Here is a 22,101-nt window from a genome sequence, read left to right on the forward strand (position 1 = left end):
AGGCTTATTTAAACTATTGAAACCATTTTAGGTTTTATTGTCAATTAAGTTCAATCCTTCGGAATATAACTGAAGAAACTAGACATTTACTGAATCTTTAACTTCCCAGTTACATTATAAGAATAGAATGAAGGTATTTTTTCCCTGCAATATATTAAAAGTGCTCAGTGTATTCCAGGTTGAAGACCAGATTTTACTTCTGACAAATGGGAAGGCAAAGGGAATTTGATATCACGAAATATTTGCAGCGAAGTTCACTTGAGTACAGTGTTCAGCTTTCACGAACTCTTGTGAATGTTTCATCTGATGTCACATGTTTGTATTTGTCCTTATGTTTGCACCAAGCACGATTGCAAGATATATGGATTTTTATTTTACTGTTTCGTGTTTAAGAAAAATGTATGAATTATTGGAAACCTTTCGTCTTTTGTGCAGGCCTGAACATCAGAGTGAAGTGATATGATACATGAATAGTAGACATCTATATCAGCTTCCATAAGGTGAGTGAAATATGTCTTTTGTTTTGTTCAAAATATCTGCAGAAATTTGGACAGTTTGTTATAAAAAACACATTATTCCTTCTGTGAGGAATGGTGTTCAGCAATGGAGTAGTACAGTATATCATATTGTTAGCCTGTGGAGAGTTGTATCCTAAAGGAGCTGTAAATACGTGCATCCGTGAACACAGCATATGTACAAATACAAATTGGTTTCCAATTATATCCTGAGAGTTTGAACTGTCCCGAGACTATCCCGAGACACAAGCCCACGTCTTTGTCCTATGTTTGCCCAGGTGTCCTTTACAGTTTCTCTCGCAAGAGCATGCCTAACACTGATCCTGAACTCTGCCCAAGGCAGGAAGATCCCTGCTGCTCTGTTGTATAAACTTTCCCCAGTGCACGACAGGAGTGGGTTTGCTCAGCACAGTTCCTAATTCTGTAAGTTTTGCCAGACTTTGGGACCAGAAAGTGGTCGTTTGGCCGAGCATGGGCCGAGTCACAGTTGTTCTGCCTGCGGCAGACATGCAGACATGTGCTTTGCTGCAAAGGTCATGGTTTCAGGCGTGCTTTACTCTTGAAGTGGCTTTTTGGGGGTTTCCAGCAAATATACATGTATACACCACAAGCAGTGGTACTTCCACAGTGAACACAACATTGGGTGAAAGCAGCCCACAGGAAAAAAAATATTTATCGGGTAAGTTTGGGGAGTTGAGAGCTTACTTCTCAAGAGGTTGATTTGTGATGGTTTGGCACTGTCACTGCTGTAATTCCAAAGATGGACTCCATTTGTTTGATGCTGGTTTGCATTGTAGGGTACATGTGCAAGATGAACTCCATGAAATCAAATGGGGTATTTTTGAAAAGGTTCAAAATAGGAAGTGGCAGATTTTCTTTGCCACCAATTCATTCATCTTAGTCTGCATCTGAACTTAAGGATTGTAAATAGCTGTGATCATAATGACGTTGAATTGGACTTAGGAATGGAAGGCTGGGAGCTATACTGCTTGATTCTGTTCTCTGAAAGATATTAAGGAATTACTGTCAAACATTTATAAAACAAACATTGTAGTTTGGTTTGTGCATGCTCTTCATGTCACTGTCCTTAACATATTGTATAATGCAAAATTTTAGTAACTTGTTCAAATAATGTATCACAGCAGTTACAGAAATTGTTCAATTTCATGCATTGAAAAACTGCTTTGCTAAGGAGGCAGAAATGATGTCAGACTTGTGGGTTTCTTTTAATATCCATTCAAGTTCCTGTTGGCTGTGCACAGAAAATGAACACTAAAACAACGTGGAGCATGTTTCAATCTAGCTCTGCTTTAAGCAAAAGAATAAAAAGGAGAACTTAAAGAGAAATAAATCAAATTCTAAGAAACCATTCTGGCTTTTTTGTTTACGTGTTGCAGAATAAATACATGTACATATACCTGCACCTCATATTACTCCATCAGTCACACCATGCCCAATCGGTGTATAGGTCTGCCATAAACTGTGAAGGCAAAGCTGTCAGATGTTTTGAATGGTTCATCCTTTTCCCTTGGAAGAATTTTTGTGCGCGCCCGGCTTTGGCACACAAGACGATCGCACCCTACATCAGTCGTCATGCAACAATCAGGTCAGCGCGTTTTGTAATCATTTTCAAATGAAACGCTTGGTTTCCTTGCCGGGATTGCTCATGGATGTGGTTTCGTTATGCAGCAAGGTGAGGTGATGAGTTGTCCTTTCTTTGTGTACTTTGTGAAAATCCCGGTCTTTTTTTCCCCATCTCAAAATTTGTGATGATTCTTTGAAATGAGTCATCAAACACAGTGCTTGTACTTTATAGGTTTGGACAAAGTTATAATTTTTAATTTTTTTTTACAACTGGAAGTCTGTTTATACCTCAGGCAAAAGCAAAGCAAATTTCCATGGTCTTGCACTTTCAATATGACATCTGCTGTCAGTGTCAGCTACATTTTCTTGTTCTTAAACATGAAGTATGGACTGGCCTTTGCTCTTTGGGCAAAATTACCCAATTTGAAGTAAACTAACGACTTATAAGTGTATAGAAATTGCTATGCACAGTATACTTTCAAACCGTAGGCCTACACAGGGTTTGTAGACTGATGCACAGTAAAGCAAGGATGATATTTCACACCTCAGAATTAATTTACAACAGTTGTTGGAGCAGGTAATTATTTCTACACCAGCTGTGTACTTCCATTAGCACTGAGCATATAGTATTTAAATTAATAGGGCCCTTACACTGTACATGTAACAAATCCATGCAGTCTTATGTCTGTGACCATTATATTGCAAGTATTACACAACCATCCATGGAGCTTGACTTGGTCTTTGCACCCATTATTGCCATCAGTTGAATTTTCCCCAGTCAACACCTTGGCTTTTCCCCAACAGGTGCTTAGGACGTTCACTCTTATTTGACCTGTAGTTCAGTGCAGTGGCTGTGTACTGTGATGCAAGTACATGTACACGTACCTGATGCATACTACCCAGCATATTGTACATGTACTTTTGTGAAGGAAAGCCTTCAGCCTTGGGTGCTATTTTTGCCATTGGAATTTTTTCATTTTTCATAGTAATAAACTCTGTGCTGTCATCTCTCACAATCCATATGTTAAGTTACACTTTATTTTGTCCTACATGTACCTGCAGTGGCACTTACACAGTCATGCACAGTGACTTGTATGGAACTTAGGAAGAAAACAACAAGTCAAACATAGTCTGTTTGGATACAACTGAGGCCCTTTTCATGTCTCAAGCCATGGAGCTCCATGCTCAAACCATCTCCGATATTGGCTGATAGGTTTGCAATAGCATGCTATGTGCCAATACTAATGACCTCGGACAGTCCAAGTGATGCCTTGTGCATGTGATGGCCACCATCCACCTGTTTGCCCAAAATGGCACCAAAAGATAGACAAATTTTTGCCAGTTATAATAGGGTCACAAACAAAGGGACATTCCAATTGAGGCACACTCACTGCCCTGAACCACTAACCCAATGACTCATCATAAATTACCAGGAAAGCCCGCCATACCAGCAATCCCAAAACCAAACTTGATCGCCGTGCCGACAGATTTACATACATTCCTCCTCCAGCCATTCCCACCTCTCAAATAAAAACGGGGAGATTTAGTGGAGAAAAAAAAAACTGTTTGCTTGTGATCCTAATAATATTTGTACCAAGGATATATGTTTTTCTGTACTTTGACCGGATGACGTGGCCGATCGGCTCTGTGTATCTGCGGTTTATACGGAATATGTTTCGGAGTACTGAACAAATACTTGACGTTGCACGAGAACGATAATTCACGATGACAAAATGAGGCCATTGAACCTAACTTTTCTAGAAATGAAGAAGCATATACAGGTACCATGCATATACTAATTCATTGGTGCTTGCAACAGAGATTTGTTAATATTTGCCAAGCACTCTGTTGTATGTGGTCAGCCACTGTTAAACAGATAAATTGTTAAAAAAGACTGTTTAAACTTAAAAGTATTTCAAATGCCATTGGCCTTTGAATAGATAAAGTGTGTGAGAGGAATTCGTATAATTTAGTGTCGACTATTGTCCTATTATTAAGAGAACATTTGTCTCTGATGGTTGTGACATGAATAGGGAAATGGTACGGAAGTTGGACTTACGTTCAAGAAATGTGTGGTGAGGTTCAGTTTTTACATGATGTAGGATACATTGATGTATCCTACTTGTACTTGTATGTTAGTTACACAAGTCACTGAAAAAGATGGATTGAAAGATGATTCCACTTTTGTTTTGTGAGAAATGCACATATTTGGGGGTTTGTGTGTGTGCATGTGTGTCAAATGTGCCAAGTAAAGACCTGCATTAACTGTTACACAATTTTTACAGAAATGATTTGCCCATATCTAAAGTGTATAGTTTTATTGAAATGAAAGTCACTCCCGTTCTCAAAGGATAAACTGTAACCATCTACCATTTTGCTTTTTTAAATTTCTGATTCATTGGAAATGACAGTTGCACAAATTCAATTTGGGACTGATGGCAGCAGCAGGGTGCCTGTGAAACTGACAGACTTCTTTCTGTCCCCTGTTTGAGCATCCCTGCTGTGATTAGATGATCAAGGTTACTAGTGTAGCAATCTGAGTTTTTTGTCCATACTGATTGGCAGCTGATCTTTTGTGGGGGCGTGTAACTGCAGGCTCTGCCCATAGTCCTGTGCTGTCTTGCCATGACATGTGGTTTCTTTTCTTGGTATCTCACAAGAAAGTTTGTCTGGAGGAAATCAGCCAAATTTGTAAATTTCCCTCAGCAAATATCATGGTGTCTAGTCGGAAGTGATTGGTTGATGAGTATTACAGCTCTAAATGTATAACGAATAATTGGCCAAATCTTGCTCATGTTTGTTTGCTACACATTGACCTATCACATATGTAAAAAATGTTGGTAATTGCAACCCATGAACGTGCACTATTTTGTAAGCATAATAAAACATCAAATCAGTTTCTTGAACAAGAAATAAGAAGGCATAATTGCTTTTCTTCAACATCACTCTTTCTTGCTCTCTTTTCACTTGACCCCTGAGGTCATGTTCCTTTGCCCTCATTTGCGTAACTGCCAGTCATTGTGCCAGACAATGACAGTCACCGACCTCAGAGGTCATGCCGTAACCCAATGAGGTGGTTGCCGAGCCAATCAAGTCATGAATAACCGGGAGGTAATGAGGCATGAGGACCACTCTCCCGCTTCCCAGTCTCCTTGCCTGCAACACATCCCTGACGAATTCTGGAATGGCAGGTACACTGCTAGCTCTGTGCACTGTGGCCCCCTGGCTTCCAGAAAGTAATATAATGGAAGGAAGAATTAGAGGGGGAGCTACCTGATTTGATCTTAGTAATTGTTGCCATATCAGGTGAACATTCTTGCGGTAGATGTGAAAATTATGTGTTAGACGAGGGTGTAACCTGGTTGTACACATGGGAATGGAGCAGCTGCTTGTGATGTAGTCATCCTTGATGTCTTTATAATAGGAGTTAAGTTAAACCCATTGATATGAATCAACATAATGCTATATAAAGGTCAAGATGTATCTTTATACTTTTCCTTCTCAATACAACACACTATTTGATTAATCTCAGTATATTTATTCTTCAAATTAGGAAACGCATTGAAAAATTTGAATTGCCATTCTTACACCAAAAGACAGCAATTCTGGAACCTCATTCAAGTCAGAGCAAATTTTATTTGACAATATCAGACTATATTTAGATTCCAAGCTGTTTTAACAAAATGAAACCCCATCAATCAGATATTGTTACTTATAATACCAAGAAATTTTGGTGTAGCAGTTATAAAACATGCAGCAATAAATTAACGTTTTTATGTATCATTTCCCTTTCATCAGCTAACCGCAGTGACCGAAATCCTGTTACCGCTTCCCGCCTCTTCTAGTGACATGTCCTCAAAAGAATGTGCCTTTTTCGCAAATCTTTCGCCACCACCCAAGTTTGCCCCCTCTTCCCCCCTTAAAAAAATCTCTCTGATTTATCTGTTAGAGGACAGAGAATGTCCCCCAAATTCACCTAAGGTATTTTATTTGCCTGTTTTGGGCATAAACGATGGAAGGTGGTTGGCCAAAATGGATCTTGCTGTTTGAATTTTTCTTTGTACCTACTGGAAAGTAGCCTCCAATCCCATGAGTCATTGTAATATTTCTGTCGTCACCCACTGGGTGCTGGTTGTGGAGTGACCTTCAGGTTAGAAGAAGGGAATTGCTGAAGTTGCTCCTGTTTGCACACCCCTTGTGTAGGCAGTGGACAGTTCCTTGTATGTGTAATGACTTTCTCCACTCTGAATTATAGGTGTGATCCATCAGCTAATGGATGTGCTGGGAGTGAAAATGCCAAGATCTTGAAGGAATGTCTTCTCACCGTTCATCAGTTGCCTGCCATGGTTTCCTTGCCCCCTTGTAGCAAATGGTCTATTCTCATTTGCATACTGTAGTTTTGTGGATGATACCACAATATTTTTTTTTGGGGGGGGGAAATATCAGAAACACTTCTGAGTTCTGATAACTTGTGATACAATGTATGGCTGATGGTAATGTGATGTCTAAGGCTTGCTTGATTTTCAATTGTGTAAAGTTAACCACTATACATTTGTCCTGTCTGTGTAATATGTTGGCAATCAAAATAGCAGGCAGTGTAGTTTTAGTACTGTAGCCTGGCTCTAAGTACTTGTGAATTATCTCCAGTCTTCCCCATGTGGTATTTCTGTGGCAAAAATAATCACCATGCGAAGGCCACGTCTCAGACTGATGGGTTGAACATCTTAAGCCAGGAAACACCATCCTTCTTGTTCCTGGGGATCGCAACATTATAGTACAAGTGCAACTTCATTAGTGTCTCTGTCCCCATGCTTCTTCATGCTCTTTGGCTATATGCAGGCACCTAGCCTATGCACTATGTAAGATTGTTTCTGTCGTCATCAGTGCTATTCTTCACTGGACGTGGCATGTTTACACTGAAATGTCTCAGTGACTGCCTCTGCTATTTACATCTGTTCACCTACCCAACCAAGAAATTGGAGAACTTCGTTTTGAATGGGAGTGCCAGTGGAGTATTTTCATGAACTACTATTGGAGTAATGCTGTGTAACTACGTACTGTTGTGTAATGGGAACGACTTTGCCAGGAAAAGTTGAAGTTAGCCTTTTACTGGGGACAGTGGTGACTATCAGCACAGACATTTGTATGAGAATAAGAGATTTTCTTGGGATTTCTGGACTCTCTTGGTAAAGTATGGTATGAAGCCTGTGGATCAGTTGTTTGCTAGGAAACAAGTGAACTCTGTGCAACACTTTCATTTTCAAGAGGGGAATGTTTCTTTGCCCGTCCTCCGAAGAGAATACAAGTCTGGAGAGCACAGGTAATTTCTGTCGTGTCTGTTCATTTATGTGTCTGTGAAAATGTAACACAGCTTGTTTGTTTGGTCTTATCATATCCTTGGATTTTAACATTTTTATTACATATATTTTTAAATCAGAAATTTGAAATGCACTTCATTTTAATGACCGTGAGAATGAATTATTTGAAAGTAAAACAAATATATGAGAATAAAGCTGTAATGCTTCAAGCTAACTAAAGATAATGTATTAATTAGCTATTAAAGCCCTGAAACTCACACAAGCAGTCTCTGCAGGAAAAAGAAATGTCTCAAGTTAGACATGATTAAATCTTGTTCTGATGTACTTGTATGTACATACATCTGTGAAGTGGAACTTGTTAATTTTCTGGAAACACGAAAGGATTTCAGTAAAAATAATTTTGGCAAAATGATATGCCAGTTACAGTATTATTGAAAAAGCATTCCATTGGATTTTAGGGTTATTCTCGTTTTTCCTCCCCAAATTAATTGCTGTGGAATTAATCACAAAATAACTGATGGGAGCCTGCTCAGATTCTGCCCTCAATAAATAAATAAGAGCCATTGGCGGAGCCATAATTCTCTCTGCACCTTATAAGATCTGGCAATTAGTTATTGCTCTAAGGATGAAAAATCGGCCTGCGTTCCTTCTCATCCCGCCTAATTAGGTGCCAGTGAAATTTTTCCCCTGAAAATGGATTGGCTCACCAATTAAGCATTGTAGTTGATAAAGGAAAATTATGTTGTGGAGGAAGAGAAATGGCCATTTACCGGTTACAAAGCGTGGGTGTGAAAAGTCATCTTACCGATTAGTGTCTTTCAGCCCGGTGGTCAATTTTGGTCATTGAGATTGTGATGAATGTGACTGATGAGATTTGGTCATAAGAGGTTTTGGGAACATTCATTTATGGATTGCCTCCTGTGCACCGGTGAGTGTACTCTTCACACAGTTTTTGCACGTGTTCATGCATCTACTTATTGGTGTACTAGGACAAGGGACAAAATAATATAATACAAGAGGGCTAAAGGTCTCCCTATGGGCTCCCCCTTCCCCCCAGCTAGCAGCTGCCCCTCCCCCATCAAAAACCATAAGTGTGAAAAAGATCCCTTATTGTTGTGATGTGCTCCCTAGCTTGTACTCTGCCTGTGTTAATGTCACTTGTCAGAAGCCGGCAACAGGGCTTCTCTTCAGTTTGAAATCTGTTCAAACATAGAAGAGTTGCACAAGGAATGCCAGAGAAAGATATTCCTTTGTGTACCGTCCAAAAACATCTTTGTGCATGTTTGAGATAATCATTATACACTGAGGACACAAAAAATAATAGCATCTAACAGGAGGGCCTTTGTTGGATGACTGTCCTCAGCATGAAACTTTGTAGAAGTGAAATAAAAAAAAAATCAACTACAGAAAAGCATCTATAAAATATCCCAGTCTCCCTTTGTATGGTACCATACATTTATCTTTTTTCAGGTTTTCTACCAACTTGCCCAGCTTGCATGTCAGGTGTACCTACTATGTGTGTATCACTTGATATCAGTAGGCAATGATATCTGCAATGTAGATCTTGAACCACATAATTAGGACTTCCTAAATAATAAAACAGAATACTTCCTGATAACATCTTAATAGCTTATCAGATGTCAGCAAGTTTTAGTTTGGTATGTACAAGTAGGGGCAAACCCTTTTCAAAACGGTATGAAACTCACTCATAATTATACACGTAGTCCCGTAGATCAGATCAGTGGACAATTCACCAACTGTAAACATTCCAATGTCCAAGCTCTTCTCTCCCCGTTATTTTAACAAATGCACAACCTGAATACCTCATTGCTCATTGCACGATCTATGAGCATGCTGCTCTCTGAATTCTGATATTTGTTTCATTTCACCTTAAAGGGGATTCATTAAAACTAGGAAAAATGACTTTATCATGGGTAATGCTAAGTATAACTTGCACGCTGATGTAGTTGAAGTTTGATGGCAAGTGTTTCCAGTGTTCAAAGGTGACTTAACATTTCGTAGTTACATGTGCATTTACATGCAGTCTGAACTCTGAACTGGACTGCAGATGTCCTGGGCTATACTCCAAAATCACTGGCTACAAAACCAAAGGTCTGGTGACTGATCTAATGTAAAGAAAATTTTTCCCCACGTCTTGAAAATGGGTCTTTATTCTTTTGAAAATTTATATTGAAATAGTTCAAATAATTGCCCTTTTGATTGGAATAATTTCACCTGGAAAAGACGTTACTGTATCTGAGTATTGCCTTGACAGAAATAACTCTCTCATAATCTCTTCTCCTGAAGTTGACAATTATTGGAATTCTTGTCCTCCTAAATTATAGAGCGGCTTCCCACTGAACAAAGTCTGTTTTTGTTCATGCTTTATTAATGTTACATCTGTTCTTCTTGTAATGCACAGCAGTTCAATTCTTGCTCTTTCCTGTGACAGCGCGCTGGAACAATTATTGTGACTAAAAAGTGCAGGCATAGAGGTGAGATTTGTATCGTGATATTAATTTTAATATATGATTGATGCCACAGCTGTTTGATCAGGAAAATACTTGCGTGCAGTATCTGTTGCCCAAGATGATAATTAATCGTTTGAAGTTTCAGTTCTTCCTGTGACAACTACAATTTTTAATTATGAGAAAGCCAGCTATGCTGACTACAAGTATCATGTATGCCTTGCACTAGACTGACAATTATTCCCAAAATGTCAGTGATCTTGAAAAGTTCATGTACTTGTATTCATTTGATCACTTCATCAAATGAAAAGGAATACATTTTAATGTATTCAAACTACATTCTTTGAACCATCATATTCTGAAAGATGAACACATACATGTAACACGTTCATCCCCTAACCCCCCGTCCCCCCCCCCAAACTCTGGCATTACCAGTGTCCCGTATTGTGGAGACCTACAATCAACTAACACTGGAAGTTCTGTTAACTTCCATTAGAATTTAGAAGACAGAATTCAGAGAGCTAATTTTTGACAAACTTTACTTGCAAATTTGTCAAAGGTCATGCACAATACTACAAAGTACTGCCGTAGCTATACATTCCAAATAAGTTGATAAGTTTTCAGTAAGACATCGCCCAGTGATTACATAGAAGAATACACAAGAGGAAAGAAACAACACTGCCTTGTCACTGTTATCACACTTTCACAGCTCTCTGTAATCTTTGTATCCCATGAGTCATCTGACCAGCATTTTTTTTGGTCAATGAGGATTTAAACGTTGCTATTTTCATTACCAGACAGCCCAGAGTGGGAGTTTCACAGTGTGTGATAACGGAGGAATTACATTTCCTGCTGAATGTAATTAGAGAGAGCATTTGATGTGTGATGTGTAGCACTAGCAGAGTGTACCTTGTTTACAGTGGATAATTTCAAGAATGCCAGAAGGGCCATGCCTTTGTCTTTTTCAGTAAGGATAAACTTCAGCAGTTTTCCCATATTTTGCCTCCAGATGCCCTCCATCGAATTAAATAACTTTCTTCAAATGTTTATGGTGCCATAAGTCACTTTCCTCTGGATTCCATGAAAAGAAAAACAGTAATCTTGTTTGCTTTTCAGAGGTCATCCTTGGAGCATTTCTTTATTCAGTACATTCAGAGACATGAGACTGTTCAGAAATTCTTAAATAAGTTGTGCCAAACTGCTTTCAAAATGATCATAATGATTATAACAGTTAATTTTCCTAGATTTCAAGGGTACGAGTTTCTTGTTTACAGTACTGTGCTGAAACTTTTTTTTAAAATAAAAACCCCTTATCCATCTGTGAGTCAATATAACTTTTTAACAGTCTACTGTCCCAAAAGATAGCAAAAAATACTTTAAATCCATCCACGTGTTCAACATACTATACATGTTACGTTGGTTCTGTACATGTACTTCGTTACAAGAATTGTGCGTGTGTTTTACAGTGCTTTTGACAGTTTTGCTTCATCTGGGAAAAGATGAAGAAATAAATGTGGTATGATTTTTCTATAGACTTGTGATATTTTCAACAATACCTCACTACATGCAAAGTGACATTGTTCTTGGCTTGGCCTCAAATTAGTTCAAATGTACATGTAGGCCTGTGTTATGTATGGCATTGAACATTATCTACATAAATGCTGCATTTGGTGTGTTAACTGCATGTATGTGTTTATTGTTCAGTGTAAGATTGTTGTTTGGTTCACTATCAGAACATTAAACCGATAACAATTGAAGGTTAGGTTTTAATGAATTTTTCTCACCCTTACCCCCAAAGCTTGATTCAGTCAGTTATCCCATTATTGCTTGTAAGGCCGACATGTTGATTCCAGGAAGTCAAGAAGCATAAATACAGGAAGGTCGTTAGTGCCAAACTATGGTGAAGTGCTTCATACCACAGACACAAATTCTTGCAGCAAACCTTGCTGGACTATTTCCAGCATTTTCAGCAGTATGGAAAATCTACAAGGAAATAACCTGCACATGTACTGTTCACTGATTCATTTTTTTCTCTTCGAGGTCCCAAGTTACCAAACAAAAGCCTTGAACATTCATCGCATATTGTTTGTTGGAAGCAGCCGGCAAGTGGCATTCGAATAGGACATGGGTTGCTAAAAACCTTCAACAACCATCACTGCGCATTCCTTGATTGAGACAGAGAACAATGTATGCATCTTTCTGAAGCAGATTAAAACCATATGTTGTAGAGATGTTGTTAAAAACCATAAAGAACCTGGAAGCAGTGAGTATTCTATCAAGATGTAAACAAGTTGATAAACAAGATGCAAACAACATTGGTTGATCCCACCTTTTAAATGCAGATGAAAATGTAAAGTAATTTTTCGAACTTGAAGTAATGCCTTATAACAATATATTAACCCTAACAGTCCCAAATCCTCCAATTTCAATACAATTTTACATACACCGTTGGGGGTTAGGGTTAATGTAACGTTTTATCGGTTTGTTAGAGTTGAAATCACCACTGAAATTGTACTTGTACCAGTAGAGTGGGAGTTTGGAAGTACTCAAGAAAACTTCAAATTCACCTTTGTAAATGTCGGTGGTCTGATTATTTGACAAAAACAAATTCTTGCTCATGTACATGTATATGCAAACAGGGCTGTGTTAGCCCTGGGTCAGCTATGGACTGTTTGCAATAATAACGATACAAATAGATGAAGTTTGTTTTGGGGAGATCGAGAGAGCTGACAATGCCAGTAGAGCACTCCTTTGGTTTGACAATTGTGTTAACAGTTTTGTCCTACCAAGCATAAGTTTATGAGCCTCGTGTAAGATTGTCAGTTTTGTTTCATGTTCAGGTTCCATTTTTGTACATTACTTCATACATATTTCTGTGTTCCAATTACACTACAGTACGTGCTGGTTCACATTTTCCTTCCCATAAGCACATCTGATGGCCGTGGATTTTGTTATTGCTTAAAAAGCACCAGCATTGCAGAACACCAGCAGAGACCTTACCCCATTTTGAACCCAGTATATGCTGCGCATCCAAGTCTCCCTCTCTTTACAACTCCTGTGGTTTTCCTCCTCCAGAAGGCTCAAGTCTCATTCTTTCTCTGACCTAGCCAGGCAAGACTGCTCCTTTGCACAAAGCTCGGCCAAAACTACCAATTCTACTAGGCTGAACTTCTGGTAGGAAAGGGCAGTTTCTTGGGACGTTGATAAATGATACAGATTAGTTCCAACTCCAGGGATGCTTATGGATTTGGTGTTGTCAATATGTTTTGCTATGGCATGAAGTAGTGTGATCAAAGGGGGGAAAAGTTCATTTTTTAGATGTTTTGGTCACTTTGAAACATCTTTGTAGACATGTTTTTGTCAGATTGAGGGCTGGAGAGTGTCAGTGTCCCTGAAAAAAGAGACTATTCGATTATTAAGACTGAAATACCATCTCATTGTTCAATCAAATTAAAGTATGCTGCATTTAAAAACAACCAAATACCCCCTCTTTTCATGGAAATCAAGCAAGAGCAATGAAATATGTGGGCTCACAACCAGGAATACATAGACAGCATTTCCATGAGAGAATGTATAGCTTGATATTGTTAATAAATACATACATCCTGCAGGTACATGAATTTTGAGCAGAGTGTGCAAGTACCAACATGTATACTCAAAACTGACTGTAATGATTTGTTGCTGATAAATCGAAGAGCTTGTGCCATGTAGAAGCAAACTAAATGAATTTTTTTCGTGCAAACTCTTGTTAATGGAATATTTTTACTTATTGTTGGTTTTCAGTTGTGCAGAGGAGGTACTTGTAGACATCAGACAGGTGTACATGTATGTACGGCCTACTTCTAATCTCAATCCTCTTGTGAAAAATATATTAGGTGCAGCTGCCCTAGATGAGATTTTTTATCTTGTGTATGTTTTTCATCAATCTGGGTATGTGTACCAACAATATGGTTTGTGTGGTTGCCAGGAGGTTTTAGTGCACCCCAGAGATGCCTGCCTGTGGTTGCCAATTATCTCCTTGGCTGAATGTTTTATGGCACCCAGGACATGGACTTGTTTCAATAAGGGCAGACTGTAACATCTTTATGAGGTTGGATGTAAAATGTAGCAAAGATTGTAAGGTGTATGTGTGTTCTGTGAATGAGTGTGTGCGGGAGATATCTGAGCATCATTATTACCTGGGAGAATTGAGGAATGAGGGTTAAAGGAATGGTCATGTAAGGTTCTGTGTTTGTGCTGAAAGCGGCTTGCCATTAAGAAGTGTTTGATCTGCAGAATTGGACTTGCAGATGGCACTGTGAAAGAGTGTACCGTGCACAGTGCTTTGATGTACAAGAACCTGTTAAGTACATGTACGTGTAAATTCACGAAGGGAGCTTGAAGAATCTAAGAAAACCCCCAAACAAAAATAAGAGCGCTCTTGGTTTCCAAAATCACACTCTTTTGTTTCCACAGTTACAACTTGATGCAAGCAAAAGGTAGCAGGAACTTGATGTGCTTTCTGGTCTCACTCACTCACGTTACAGTGGGGTGAGTAAGGTTACCGTTGGGGAACCTTACAAGTGTAAAAATAGATATTGGAGTTTCACAGTGATTTGCTCATAATGAGTATCAAAGGGTTTGTTCAGCATGTAGAAGCGTATCAAATACCATGCATGACAGTGAAATACTGAAGAGGGTAATGATTCATGCTATATTCCTGTCTGTCCCCAAAGGGCCGTGGTGTTTGTTGGCATAAAGTGATCCATCCAGAGCACCGTAATTGAGAGCATACGACTTCTGAGTTTCCGAAGCATTCTGAAAATTGTCACTGGTCACCTCTCATCGGATACACACACAGGTTTATTCACTAATTTGCTTGTAGTTGTACATCATCACTGGATTCAGGATTTTCTGTAGATCCGGATCAAAACTCCATTTGTCAACCTCAATTCAGATTGTATGTACGCATCCAGTTTGAAGTGGTTTTTGATATGCTCTCTAATCTGTACGTGTACAGCAAGTAAGAGCAAAATCTGTCTCTGAGTTTTAAAATTGCCATTTAGTACTTTCATGTGATTAAGGCTGGGACTTGCAGTCAGTTCAAACAAATTTTTTATGGAAGGGGAAGAATAACCAGAATGGGCTTTTGCTTCGCACATTGTAAGCGTAGTTTCACCCTATAATAACCCACTCTTTGTCCACCAGTCCTCAATAGCCTGTCTGGTCATTGAATCAACCTTTCCCCTAAGTTCCCACCAATGTGTAAGCCATCAGTCCGCCTACATTTCATCAGTCACAGTTGGAGTCCTTGGATGGACTTGATCTCTCTATTTTTTGCTTGCCTGTGAATGAAATTTGCCCCAGGGAAGGAGGGCATGTACACCTTGGATCTTAACCTCCTTCTAGTTTCAGCCTCAACTTCAACCACCCCCCCCCCTCACTCTGCAGCATCCTGGCCAGTCCTATATCTTTGTCAAAAAGAAATTACGGATTACACCCGGAAAACATGTTAAGGAATTTGGAATATTGATGAGGATTTGATGATGGAAATTAACTTTCATAGGATTTTCCATCAATCATAAATCATATACTTCTCTCACATTGATTGAGTATGGCATATGCTAGACTTATCAGAATGAGCAGAAATAGATCTAGAGATTGAATTTTTTAAGAGGACTTGGAAAAGTTGGCAAAATACACAGCATTGCTTTGGAATGTACATTGCGTATGCTGTAATATATTTCGCGAAAAAAATTGACTACCATGATTGTAAGTGCAACTGAAATGGGAAAAAAAATGATTCTAAGCATGAGTAGAAATATTTTTTAAATTCTGGGGATCTTGCCCAAAACAGTGGCATTACCAGGAAGGAGACATAGAAGGGACAAAGCACTCAACAGTGCAGACTGAAAAGCTATCAATAGTGAAAGGGTCGATTCCAAAGCATATGATTTTACCCCCTTTCAACTTTTTTCTCCATACTTGTGTATCTTTTTTTTTTTCTTTCTTGCCCTATAAAAAAATTTCCCACAAGAGAAATATGCCTCCCTCACCATGTCAATGGCCCCAAGTGCCAAACTCATTGTTGGTAATGTGTTCTATCTTTTTCTGTCCTTTCTTCCATCTTCCCAGTAGACGTGTTATTGTGCTGTATTCAGCTTTGATTTCTGTGAACATTGTTGGAATCACCATCTTTACCATAATCACAATCGTCACCAGAATACTGTCAACTATGTTGGCCTTTGTAAGGGTCATCGTCATTGTCATCAGGCTTGGTGGAATGTCAAACAACCTCCTCTGTCCTTACATCTGATGACTTGTTAGACTCTCCCTGTTGTCCTTGCGCAGTTTTTTGAACTGTAACAATCCCTTCATTCTCAGGGTGTCAAGATTGCCTAAGGAATCGTGGCCTGTCATCGCTGATGAATTATTCCTTCTGGACATCAAGCAAGGCCCCCCCCCATTTCATGATCTCAGTCTGTGTGCCTGCAGCATAACCAAGGATTTACAACATATGGGAGCCATCATGCACCCGCAAAGAAATTGCTCTGGTTTTTTCTAATGCTGTGAAAATATGTACACTGGCGGAGTTTTATGGGGGTAATCGAGTACTTGAACCTTTCATGCGCTTCGCCAAGGAACTGCCAAAGTTTGTTAGACAGAGGTTATTATTGTGAACAGTATGTGCATGTTTGGTAGCTTAGGCGTAAACACATCTGCTAAAAACCCTTGCACAGAGAGGACTTCTTTGTTAATGGAATCCAAGAGCAGGATTTGTGTGTCTTGATCACATCTGTTTGGACTTGTTACTCTAAATTCACTTTTGGGGTAACCATTTGGTAAAATGTTAAGTCTGATACATGCTGCTAGGAGGAAGTGAAACTCCATCAGGTTTTCTTCTTTAACACATGTCTCTCAGTAGCGGACCAACTTCTGTTATGAAATCAAGGTATTTAGTAGTCTTCTGAAGGCTGGGCCAGATTTTTTGTTGGGCAAGTGATGTCACCTTTTAACATTCGCAACTGCAAATCAAATATTTTTCACCCCTGTTTTTATGTTTCTTATTTTGGGAGATTTCTTTTTTGGGGGGGGCTAGACAAAATGGGAGGGGGGAGCTCTCCCTGTAGAAGCATGCCTGATGTTACTAGTAGGCCTGTACATTTCCGTGGTTTTTTTTTTCAAGTTTAAGGTTCGTTTTCTTTTTCTGAATAGAGGGGACTGAAAAATAAATTAAGTTTCTGATATGAAAGTTTTCAAATGCCAGAAAGTTTCTTAGCAGCTGTTGGATCCGGGATATTTTTTGACACTTCTGGATCATGTTATTGCCAGATTCAAACCTCATCAGACCGATCTCTCTTGATGGTCCAACTGAGGCAAAGATTTCCCGGTATCAATTAGCAACATCTGGGGGAAATCACTGGGAAGACATCTCTTCATTCTTTCCCAACTCAGGGGAGAAGCAAAACCAGAGCACAGTGCGGGTTGTCGAACAGATGATAGACAACAACGTTGTTTTTTAGGCATTTAGAACAGTTGACTGTTTTCTCAGACAACAATTTCCTAATGGAGGCAGTAAACTGGAGGATGGAAAGTAACATTTGTTGACAAATCATCAAAATTCCTGAAACCTCAGTCACAGGCACACAGAGAAGCAGGACACTGACAAAGACTCAACAGTCCTACACTTAAACAGTAGTGCTAATTGTGCTAAAAGCAGTTTCCTGGTGTGTGATGTTATTCAGAAATGCCTCTTCCACATGGTATTTTCCAACCTTTTCAGAGAAGCCCCCATGTCCACGAGCAGTAGTGTTTAAGAACATTATGACTTCTAGTTCCATTGTAGCTCTATGATTAAATGGTCTCAGTCACTGTTATGATATGGAAGGCAAGAAGGGATAGGATTCCAAGTGAAATCAGTTTACTGGAAAGTTTGTAGAAATTTGTACTTTGCCAAACAACCATGGACATCAAGCAAAAAACAGTCCAAAGATTACAAGGTCTTTAGTCATGATCTCTAATTTTCAACAACATTCACCGTGCAACTTCCACACTGCAGTGTATGTGTTGTCTTCATATAGCTTTGGAGTTGCAGTGCCCATATGGACCACAGGGACCCTTGAAGAAAATCATCAACAACAATTTGGAAAAGCTCAGTGGGGAAAAATGGTCAAACGCAGAAGAAACATTCTTGAGTTTGTTGTGAATGATATGGGTTTATTGGCCATATGTATCCACTCCTTATCAGATATCGAACAATGGAAACTCCATTAATGCAGAACTTTCCTATTTTATTTATTGCGGCTCAGTTAAGTACCCAGCATCCCACGCTGGAAATGTCAGTGCCCTGTGAGTGAGGTATCACTGTCACAGACACCGGCAGCCCTTGATTTTCGAATCCTATCACTCCAGAATGCTCAGACTGTTGTGCCTCTACCCTCTGACATGCCGATTGTAAATCTGTCATCACTTAGATAATTGAAACAATGTTTTTCCAGTTTCCACAAATCTTTGAAGCACTCCTATACTCGAACATTTTGTGGCATTAAATCCTACTAATTGGCCAAACATTGTGAGTACAAATATGCCAAAACTTCAAATTTCTCTGTCTTTTTGAACTGCAACTGAATAACACATCTCATTTCGCAGACAATAAATCAGCGACAACTAATTCAAGTTTCGATATCAATGATAGAAGTTCAACATTTCAGAGTATTTTTTTTGTCAATGAATTTGGCTTTTGTTACAGTGCTAATCCAGTTCCTGTAGATGTTTTTGATGGATAGTTTGATGTGCTCTCTAAGTTTCTGTTTTAGTCGTTCTGGATCTTAAATCATCCATACCGAATGTATGTGTATTTTGGCAGTTCGGAAAACATTGTCTCAATTTTGTTTGCCATGACAAAATTTTAAAGTAACTTTCTTGATACTTCATAATGGAGTTGAGTATTTGTCATTTCTGTACATAATTATTGTGTTTAAGATGTCTCAAAATAGCAATCTCTCATGTTTTTTAGTTAATTTTTGGAAGTCTTCCCTGCTCTTGTCTTTCTTACAGTTGTCTCATTTCATCTAGTTGAATTGAATATATTTTCCCCTATTTCAAATGTTTTATACAACAGTTTTTGTTTTGAAAAGTACTTGTGTTTTTAAGCATTAAACTTTGTATTTTGAAAGTATTCCGCAAGCCATGTAGACGTGTTAACTTCTTATGATGCACATCATCCATGTTACTGTATGTCAATTCAAAATTTATCTGAAAACTTAATTTACATGGGCAAGCAGTGGTAATGTAAAAATTACGTTGATCCCTCACTGCCGATCACATGTTTAACCCCAATATCGAAGGTCAGAGGCTTCCCTTGATATATACAGCCACTGGTAACCCTTACACAGCTCCATGAATCAATCTGCATGGTGCTCCTTAAAAGTTGAGCTGGTGCATGGCCCCATCGAAACAACCCCATGCCTCGCTTTGCCCCTCCCCAACCCTCTGACCTTTAAGGGGTGTGCTCCCCCTAAGAACTTCGATCAACTTTGTTGGCACGTGGATTTTGGATTAATCAAAGTGCAACTGAGCAGAGCGGCCGCGCGGCCATTTCTTGCCTCATTTGCCTGAACCTGTGTGAGGAAACCCCTGTAACACTTTGTTCCACTGGCGAGGTTAGGGGGTGAGATCAGCATTCAGAAAGTGAACTTATGACACAATTTACAGTAATTTTTCTTGTCATATGCCAAATGGGATTCGGGTCAGTTACAAAGGAAGTGATAAATCATCATTGTAAATGTTGCAGAGCCTCACAACTAAACTAGACCAAAAGGTTGAGCTACATGTACCTGAAGTTGCAACTATCATTGTGTCAAAATGTTCAAGTGAAAATTCAGATAGGGGAAGTGTTATTAGACTGCTGTTAGCCCCACTTTTGGACGTAGTCCCCAGTCACAGGTGTTGCTGTACTCTAAGCACTAATAATTTAAGTGCACGGTCCTTCTGTGCCCCCCTCTCTAAACTTTGTCCAATTTGTGACACTTGGATTGCTCATCAAAACTTAATGCACTTCAGGTGAATTTGCCCTAGAGTGGGAAGAAATCAAATCGCAATGTACAGTGGCACTGGTAATATCCTACAATTTGGGGAAATGCAGTGTCTCTTGGCATGTTCCTTTTTTCACAATTTCAGAGGTACCCTGACAGTAAGAATATTTGGATGAGCTGAATTCACATGCAGAAAGAAAAACACCTCTAATGTGCACATTGATCTATTCTTCATGCATTTCTTTTCCAACTTAACCAACTACATGTACACACTTGCGAAAAATTGCCATGGTGACAGATTCCAGTGGCTGGTTATTGTCTGCCAAATTCCAAAGGCACACAGAAACCAATTAAACCTGCCTACCAAATCCAGGGCTTTATCCCCGTCTCTTGTTGATTGTCATTTCTCGTATATGCATCACTAAAAAACATATATACTCAATGTACTAAACTAAAATCCTAGCCAAGGTCATGCTGTTCTCTGGCAAGGTGAGGAACCTGGATTTTGAATGGAATTCAGCAGTGTGTCACCCCATGACAGGTCTAAACCTAAATGTGGCTCTTTGGTTCCAGACATCTTAATCTGGTCTCTCAGTGGGATAGCGTAAGGGCCAATCACAGACTCAAGTTTTGGTTTTTTTAAATCTTGCCAGAAGAGTTTCTTGCAGCTCTTTGTTCAACTTCAGGAAACAGATTTAAAATCTGAAGTGACAGGGCAACATGTTGTAAAACATTGTTGAAATACAGCAGACCATAGCTTCTAATGTTTTTCATCATTTTCAGATGTTATGACTTATTTCAACCTGGATTGTGCCCAAACCCCGTGTTATCTTTTGATCCCTTAGCCCTAAATCCTCCAAAATCCAGATGAAACACCCCAGACCCACACCTCAAATCTTGCAGTTGTTTGTTTATCACTAAGTTGTGCATGTCCTCTTGAACCTGTTCATCATTTGAAGTTGATTTTTGAAATTTGACTCATTTTAATCTGTTTCGATTTCCTGTTGCCTCGTGCAGTATCCATGACCAACATTGCAAAATGACATGTGATAGTATGTACATGTTCTTGTGTGTTTTAGAGCTACTCAGTATGTTCACATTTTTTAATTCAGCTTTTGAAATCTTATGTTGAAAAGGATGCCCTGCAAGTTGTTAGTCTCATGACTTAATGCAAATATTCCTGAATAATGTGGCATCATGGAATGCAGCAGTTAGCATTTGCTCATGCATAAACAAGCCTTCACATGATGTTGCCTTTCAGGGTCTTTGGAAAATGCATTTTCTCCGTCAGTTAACGTCAGAAATTGTAGCACACCATTATAAATGACACAGGGGTTTCATACTTTATTTTCAGCCATGCTTGACTCATGCTAATACCAATCACTCCATTTAAAAAAGGCTCTATGCTTTCCAGCAGCTTTCTTGATTACATTAGCTTGCATGAGCTAATAACGGAGATGGCCCATAGTGCGTGTAGTAGCTTGGGATGATATCATTTTATAACCCATCCCATCTGGGTTTCTATCTGCACCAACTACTTTTTCAATTAACTCTCGCGGGACGGTCTGGAAACTGGTTCTCAATTTCAAAGATTACATGGCACTGGCAACAAGGAACAGAAACAAGAAGCACAAAGGCCCGTGCATTATTAATGTGGCCAGTGATTAAGCTTAGGTGGGGCGAACATGATACACGGTTTGAAGAACAGGGGTAAGGCACTTTTGGCTTTGATGATTGTGCTGTCAAGTTTAAGGGAAAATCTAAACCATGGAGTCCACTAGTTGTGTATTTTAAAAGTTTAAGTTCTTTAGAGTGCGACTGCTTGAGATACAAAGGTTCAAAGGTTTTCATCTTGATTTTCATCTTCTTTCACTCTCTCATGCGCAGAATAACTCCAAACCTTTGAACACCAACGGACCCCACCCCAGTCTTGCCCTGAACATACCCAACTGCAATTTTGTATGGCAGCATCAACGCTGGAGAGCACGGGCCACACTGACTACCTACCCATAGCATGCACTCCACCCCGGCAGCCCCGGCCGGCCACGACATGTAGCACTTCATCCGTGGAGGAGGACACACGCGATCGGGGCTACGGATCCAACGAGGCGTTGCGAGTTTACGAGCGGGAGATTCGGCGCGGCCTGGAGCGCATGTCCAGCTCAGCCATGGATGAAGCAGGTTGGTTGCTTTGTTTGTAAGT

General features: G+C 39.4%; 1 protein-coding gene across 1 annotated transcript in view; it reads left to right on the forward strand.

The window, feature by feature from the left end:
- Positions 1–22,101, forward strand: part of LOC147800020 (teneurin-3-like) — a 73,162-nt gene that overhangs the window by 15,992 nt on the left and 35,069 nt on the right. Inside the window, 2 exon segments of the mRNA XM_087132513.1 lie at positions 436–500; positions 21,786–22,079. Of these exon segments, the coding sequence (XP_086988639.1) occupies positions 21,860–22,079 (220 nt within the window). The 5' untranslated portion in view covers positions 436–500; positions 21,786–21,859.

The sequence above is a fragment of the Acanthaster planci genome, linkage group LG02 (genome assembly GCF_054643075.1).
Source record: "Acanthaster planci isolate LZ-2023a linkage group LG02, COTS_SCS, whole genome shotgun sequence".
NCBI lineage: Eukaryota > Metazoa > Echinodermata > Asteroidea > Valvatida > Acanthasteridae > Acanthaster > Acanthaster planci.